The sequence below is a fragment of the Verticillium dahliae genome, genomic scaffold (genome assembly GCF_000150675.1).
Source record: "Verticillium dahliae VdLs.17 supercont1.5 genomic scaffold, whole genome shotgun sequence".
Lineage (NCBI taxonomy): Eukaryota > Fungi > Ascomycota > Sordariomycetes > Glomerellales > Plectosphaerellaceae > Verticillium > Verticillium dahliae.
Window position 1 is genome coordinate 308,331 of NW_009276938.1, and position 7,394 is coordinate 315,724.

General features: G+C 59.4%; 3 protein-coding genes across 3 annotated transcripts in view; 1 reads left to right on the forward strand and 2 right to left on the reverse strand.

Annotated features, from left to right (window-relative positions):
- Nucleotides 1–2,068: 2,068 nt before the first annotated feature.
- Nucleotides 2,069–2,577, reverse strand: VDAG_03100 (uncharacterized protein; the record flags this gene model as incomplete). The annotated part of the gene is made up of 3 exons (XM_009656965.1): nt 2,069–2,279; nt 2,333–2,483; nt 2,553–2,577. 3 exons carry the CDS (start codon nt 2,575–2,577, stop codon nt 2,069–2,071), a joined length of 387 nt encoding a protein of 128 aa, XP_009655260.1.
- Nucleotides 2,578–3,271: 694 nt separating this feature from the next.
- Nucleotides 3,272–4,258, forward strand: VDAG_03101 (metallophosphoesterase domain-containing protein; the record flags this gene model as incomplete). Its single annotated transcript, XM_009656966.1, has 1 exon — nt 3,272–4,258. One exon carries the CDS (start codon nt 3,272–3,274, stop codon nt 4,256–4,258), a length of 987 nt encoding a protein of 328 aa, XP_009655261.1.
- A 2,321-nt stretch (nt 4,259–6,579) lies between these two features.
- Nucleotides 6,580–7,394, reverse strand: part of VDAG_03102 (uncharacterized protein) — a gene marked incomplete at both ends in the record, with an annotated part of 4,350 nt that continues 3,535 nt past the window's right edge. The window contains one exon of the mRNA XM_009656967.1: nt 6,580–7,314. Within this exon, the coding sequence (XP_009655262.1) occupies nt 6,580–7,314 (735 nt within the window). The remainder of the gene's footprint in view (nt 7,315–7,394) is intronic.

The following is a 7,394-nucleotide window of genomic DNA, read 5'->3' on the forward strand; positions in this document are numbered from 1 at the left end:
TTGGTTGGGGGAATGGCCGGGCCAGGGATACGCTGTTCTCCGTATCGTACAAGATGTAGTTAAGTCCATAGCTGGTCCGTCCATAGCATGAATCATTTCACATGTTCGTTCTGCCGTGCGTCCGCGTTGCGTGTAGTCGACAGGAGTCTAGCAGATCGCAACCAAAGGGGCTTTCGATATTCGCACAGCCCCTCTTGGTATTGACTTGCAACCATTCGTCCAGGGGACGATCTTCCAGGGGAACTTCGCCCAGGGGAACATGTGCTATCAACAAGACCCCAGAGAGCCAGGCCGACTGGCAAGGATCTAAACCGCACAGCACCGAGACTGCCGGCCCCGAATCCCTCGCTCGTCCGCCTCTCAAGCGCACCGTCCAGACCAACAAAAGCCTCAAGCCTTGCATTCGTTACACGTCGAGAGCAGCCTCCCCCGGTCTGCATGATGCACATGTACCCCTTGACCGCATCGGCGCCCCTCGCTGCAGGGGCCGGACCCCGGACCTCGACCCCGGGCCTGTGCGCGCAAACGCCACGTCCTGAGATCTGATATCTTTGCTCCGGTCCTTGTCGCCCGGCATCACTTTGCGCTGCTCTCTCTTGACTCGACGAGCATGACTCTTGTCAGCCGGGGGGTGCCGTGGCCGTCGCCAACAGTCGAGGCGCGGACGATGCTCTTCAACAGGCAAGGAGCGACAGGCCGGCCCCTCCTGCAGCGGCAGAGACGACATGCTCGGTACCAAGTTTGGGCGCGTCGGTCATGGGACGAGTCCGGGCGGAGAGTCGTCCAGATCCCCGGGGACAGCGAAGCAGCCTCTGCCGTTCGGCCTCGTGGTCGTCTCGTGGTCATCTCATGTCTCGCCGAGGGCCATACCAATATGAGGCCCGTGCCACGACGTTGCTTTTGCCGACCAGACCCATCCGTGCTGATAGGGGAGCATGCTCTGGTGTTTGTGATTGATAGTCACTGCTGCTTCGAGCCTCGCGACAAAAGCAAGCAGCCAGTTCTGTGCGTCTCCTCATGCGTCACATGGAACGCAACGACAGCAGAAACCCACCGGACCCTGCTTGCTCTCTTGGCGGAAAGCCTCCGGGCCGCATGAGAGAACCCTCGGGCCTCCTCCGCCAAACCCCGCCAAGCGAACCATGTTCTAGACCAGCAGACATTGAGCTCGCCGCGAGAGAGACGGGACATGACAGGATCCTCCCCTTCTGCCTCGTGGCCCCTCCCTCCGAGACCTACCTCCCTTGTGCTCGGAGACCACCGCCGACCCTTCTCGGGACTGAATGGGCCGAGTGTATCGCGACCCGAAAGACGCCGTCCCTCTCCGGTGACCGCGCCGTCCAGAGACATGTCCGCTCGTCCAACTCGCCTGTCCCGAGGAGCCGGGCGCCACATCAGTGCGCGACGCCAGTCTGCGCCTTTTGTCTGCCTGTCTGCCTCTGAGCAACCACACACAAACGCCAGTCCGTGCATCAATTCATCCGTCTCAGGGCGCGCCAGTGTCAGAGTGCTGCAGGTGCTCGTGTGCCAAAGGCCGGGTTTTAAAGTTTTCGAGATCGGTGGTGCCTGGCATGGTAGCTACCTTGTGTTCAGATGTGACGACTAGGTGTCGCCGCTATATGAAATGTACTGTCTGCCGACAAGTCGACTGGCCGCAACAGGCCGCACCAAGGCACATGCCCCTGGGTCCTCATCAAGTGGGATGTGTAGAGGTTGCATTGTTACGTATTGATGCCTGCATGCAAAGTATCTCAACAGAGCGCAGAAACGATTCGAACGCGAAGGGAACTGGAGATCACCTCGATCGAAAATTCGCGCTCGAAAAGCACTTGCATCAACTGATGGAAAAAGGGAAAAAAAGGAAAAAAAAAACTCGCGATGATTGCTGACCACTGGACTGTTCGTTCGATGCAACAAGAATTGAAGAAAAAGGGGAGCAAGACCAGCAAAAGCACTGCCCACGGCACCGCCGTGTCAACGTGTGCTGTGACCACCATGACCGGCACTACGTTGCCCTACCGACGATGACAAGGTGTTGTACATGACAAAACGTGCAAAGCCAGCCCCATCAGCGTCTCGCACCACGGCTTGCAAGCAGTATGCCGTCGGTCCCGTAGGTCCGGTGATACAGGTCGTTGATTTGCTGAAGTATCTCGACCGGACAGAGAGCCTTGTACCTCTGGCCCCAGTCTTGGACCGTCGGCAGTTTCACGGGGCGGCCTCGGTTGCTCGTGGCGATGAACTGGTGCAGGTACGCGACAGCGTCCGAGGGCGTCGTACTGGCGGCCGGTGCCCTGGGTGAGGCGGCTGACCTTTTTTGATAAAGGCATACTCCCAAGGCGCGGCGACGACCTTGAGCCCTGGCTGCCGGAACAGCACGGCGTCCTGGGCGACGGCCGCCTCGACGAGGCTGTCGATGTGTTCGACGACGCCCGGCATCCTGGCCGTGGCCTTGTTGAGCCAGTCGGCCCTTTGCCTCGACTCTTTTTATGAGAAGCGCTCCGTTGTGAGATTGGACTGTCTGCCATGGCATGAGAACTGTCACCTCTCACTGGAAATGGAAATAGAATTGGCCATGTTGGCCTGTATGTTGGCCATGACCCTTCGTCTCGAAGCCTTTCCAGAGGGCGGCCTCGGTCATGTTGGCCCGGAGGCCGCAAACACATGGGCCCAGACGAGGCGTGAGGGGGCATCAGAACGGCCGCCGACGATGGATGGTGCTGTTCGTCGAACAGGGTCGTGTCCATGGTTGTCGTTGGGCGCGCGGCTGTTCTCGTCCCATTTCCGTCCCATTTCTCCAAAAGCTCCCATGGACCTCCCTGCCTGCGAGGTACTTACAATTACCAAGGTACTCAAGCCGGAGCCCGCGCCAGTCTCGAGTTCGCGCCAATCGAGCAGAGCAGGGCGCGTTCGGTGACCTGTAGCACCGCTGGAATAAGTGCCCCGAGACAGGGCCAGCATGGAGACTGCGACAAATGTGTCTGGAGTGGCTTCAGTCAGGTAGGTAGGTAGGTCTCCAAGAAAGCAACCTACCTCCCTTTCGCATGTCCCTTTCGCATGTCCCTTTCGCATGCCCTCGCTGTGGTTCACCCAACGAAGAAGAGGGAGAAGAAAAAAAACAAAAAGAGCCTCATGCAGCAATTTATCCTCTACTCTTTACGACAAACACCGCAGTACGCCCTTCTCCCGCCAGCGAGACGCTTCCGAGGCTGAAGCGCAGAAAAGTCACAAAACGAACGGCCCCAACAGGAGAAGGAGAAAAGGCACGGCGATGGGTGAAATCAGCCGGCCGGTCGTGGGGTTTCCGCAGCAGCGAAGCCGCAGCCAACAGGCCGCTGACTGGTTCTACGACAAGACGCACCGACGGCCGGCGGTGACAGGGACGGGCACCACGAGTGTGGTTGATCCAGCCGTCGACGCGGCTGCCGTCACCATTGTCTGCATCTCGGACACGCACAACACCAAGATGGACCTGCTCCCACCGGGCGACATTCTCGTGCACGCCGGCGACCTGTCGCAGTTCGGCACCTTTGACGAGGTGCAGGCGCAGCTGTCCTGGCTCGCCACGCTGCCGCACGCGCACAAGATGGTCATCGCCGGCAACCACGACCTCCTCCTCGACGGCGCCTTGGTCGCCGCCCATCCGGACTGTGAGCTCGAGCGGCACGCCGGCCGGCGCCGCGACGATCTGGCATGGGGCGCCGTGCGGTACCTCGAGCTCGAGGCGCTGGACCTCGAGGTTCGGGGCAGATCGGTTCGCGTGTTCGGCAGTCCCTGGACGCCGCGCTACGGCAACTGGGCCTTGCAGTACGGCCCCGGCGCGTCGCCATCGTCGTCGTCGATGTGCTGGGCGCACGCTGTGCCGCCCCGGACCGACGTCCTTCTCGTACATGGGCCACCCAGAGCCCACCTCGACGACGGCGGCAAAGGCTGCGATCAGCTGCTCGACGAGCTATGGCGTGCCAGGCCCACCATGGTTGTGTTTGGGCATATCCACGCCGGGCGGGGGATCGAGTGGCTGCGCTATGACTGGGCGCAGTCCTGCTACGAGGCTGTTGCCGCCGGGGCCGGGACGTGGCGACGATGGCTGTCGTTGGTTGGGTTGGCCGTCTCCGTCCTCTGGCTCATGGTCTCTGGCCTGTTTGCTGGCCTCACGAGCAAGAGGCAGCAAGCCAGAGGTACGCTGTTGGTGAATGCTGCCGTCGTGGGAGGGCCGGGGAGCAGGGAGCGCAGGCAAGCGATTGTTGTCACGATGTAGCCGAGCGCCAGTGCCCAGCAGCTCGCCTGGGCCGCTTCGCTCGAGGTCGACGAGACGGAGCCCTCGTGGACGCAGACGGTCGAGCCGCTCGCGACGCTCCTGCACATCCCTCACACGCAACCGGGGCGCGACCAACTGAAAACCCTCGACGACGACGAGGCCTCGGTCGCTTTCAAGGCCAAGGGCATCTTGGCTGTCGAGCCTCACATTCACTTTGTCTAGGGCGCCGTGCTCGACGAGCTGCCCGTGCCGTCGTTCTGGAGCCGTGTCTTTGGCGCCGCCGCAGTGGAAGGAGATCGAGTCCTTCCTCGCCTTTCTTCCTCGGCCTTTTCTTCTTCTTCGTTTTTCTCTCTTTGTACTTTGGTGGCTTTACAATCTTCGTGACATGGGATACTTGGTTTGTACTCAACCGTTGGAATTCCTTTGAGTGATCGGGCTTCGCACAACTCCTTTTCAGCCGGGCCTTTTCCTGTCCCCGCAACGCTGCAATTTCCTGCCCTCTCTCTTCCCTTTTTTGGCTCTTCATCTTTCCATGGCCATATCTCTGTCTCCATCAATCGACCTCACACCGCACAGTTCGACCAGTACGGACCCAGGGGATAGGAGGAGAGCCAAGTTTTTCTGTCCACGGGACCGCAAAACGAGGTTAGATCCCAGCTCAGCTGATATTGTTTGTCGGATCCTCAGACTCAATGATACCCCTTTTGGACCAAGGTCAACCGTGAATAAGATACGTCATCTCTCCCCATGTAAAGCGGCCACACATCCTCGACCTCACTCCCCCAACCCAGTACCTAGACCCAACCCAACCAGGTCAAGAACCCCACAACCTCAAACAGCCCCAGCCAAGCAACCCATGTCCCTGCCAGCACATCCTCCGCTCTAGAGTAAAGTCCTCAGCAGCAGCACCATCCCAAGAAAAAGGCGTCATCCCACGGCCAGGCCAAGGGCAGATGAAAACAAGCGGAGACACTGGAGAAGGAAGAAGAAGAAGAAGAAGAAGAAGAAGAAAAAAAAAACCTACCTTCGATCCACAATACACCCAGCGATCCGAGCACAGCAGTCTCCGAAAACGCCAGCGCTAAGAGCAATCCCAGCACTTTGACCATGCGTCCGAGACACGGCGGACGCGCCCCACGTCGGCTGCAGACGTTTTGTTGCGCCTTGGCCGGGGGCTGATGATGGGACGTGCCGCACGCCACGCACCTGCGTCTATCGAAACAGAAAAGGGCACGAGTGCCACATAGATACCGGGGGTCGGAAAGGGTCGATCGCTGATCCAAGCACCACGTCAGCCCGCGCGCGGGGGGGCACCATCCATCGGCGGCACAATCGTTATGCTGTTGATTTTTTCTTTTCTTTACGCCATGCAGGCAGAGAGACAGAGGGGGAGAGAGCGAGCGTGTGTGCATCTCGCGCGTTGCACTCGTCTCGCAGCATGCGTCATGCGCCGTGATCAGAGGGCAGGAGAGTGCATCTGCTGCTTCACGCTACCAATTATCGTCCAGGTTCCCCGGCGCGGGGAGCACAGCACGGCGGCGCTCGGTCATCGACTCTTGGGCCCCCTCTTGCCCGTCAGACCCCACCCCGTCCGTCGTGCCCATGGAAGCTAGACAATCTCGACGGTTAGTCGAGTTGACTAGCAGGAGTGTCGCTTCGCAGGTCGACGCACTCGCGCGACACGAGAATCCCAGCGTCACGGACGACACCATTGCCGTGCCTGCCCTGTCCCTGTCCCTGTCCTCGTCCTCGTCCTCGTGCGTGAGCTGAGCGACGGCGTGTAACACATCACGGCGTGTGGCAGAAATTTGTATTCGCAAAAGGGGAACCCCCCCCTCATCTTTCATTTGTATTGTATCGGCAAAACGAGAGTGTTGCCTTCGAGGTCAAGTTCAATGTCGCTGACGATCCACCACAATTCGCTCTTCATCAGCCCACCTCTACGAGGCGGGGAGGGGGGAGTAGCAGAAGCAATAATGCTCACGGGCCCGAGAGTCAAATGTAGTCAACGCCTGTCCCATGCTGCTGTAGTGTCGCGCTCACAACGCCAATCGCCCAGCTAGTACGATTTTTCCCAAGCATGAAAAAAAAAACACGATCCCCGCTTTGATGAGATGAGAGAAGGAAAAATGAAAAGAAAAGAGGATGAGAGTGGGTGCGAGCAGGACGCGGGACCGAGGTGCGAATTAATTAGAGTGTATACAGATACAGGGTATAAGGGAAAAGATGGGAGGCTCAGAGTCGCCAAGCCGCAAAGGACGCTACAACGCTTGCTTGGTAAAGAAAATTGTCGTGACATGGGGTGAAGAATGACTGGCCGGCTATGGAGCCCGCCGGACCTTGTGCCAGAATCGCTTCATGACACCGCGGTCGTTGACCTGGGCTTGCCACTGGTCCATGGCAGCAAACTGCCTTTCGAAGCTTTCCTTCGAGTTGCCCTCTCTGGCACACGACACAGGGTCAAACTCGTCCCGGAGCGCATTGGATGTTGACTTGCGGCTGGCCATGAGGCCCTTGTGCTGCCAGCCGTAGATCTGATCCTCGTTGGCGCGGAGATCGGGTCTCGTCAACGTCATGCGCAGTGTCATCTCTCTGGAAGACGGCGCCCCAACCGAGCCTTCGTCAACCAGCTTGTCGGGCCCTTCCAGTTCCATGGGCACACGAAGGGGGCGAACGGCGGGCTTCTCAAACGCGTGGGGCGTCTTTGGTGAATCCGTCTCCGCGGCTGACATCTCGTCACTGTAGATGGATGACTTGTCGTCAGCGAGGAACGTACGCGGCTTCTCCTGCATCTTGGGCACGATGACATCGTCTTCCGACGGTTTCATCTCCTTGACGGCGCCCTCCGTTGAGGGGAACCCGTACTGCACAGCCTCATCAAACTTGAGAGGAGATGCGAGGTAGAGCTTGAGCTTTTGACGGGCCTCTGGGTCCTGGTAGTGGGCGGCGGCGGGATCGAATCCGGTCGTGGCATCCTTGGGACTCTGCTTTGGCGATATCAAGGAGAGCGCGCGGGACTTGCGCCGCACGTGACCCGTCTGATTCGCCAGGGACTGCTGCTTGGAGGAATGCAGGTGTCGTTGGTGTCGTTGCGTGCGTCGTGCCAGGCCTGCCGGAGAGATGGACGAACGTCCAA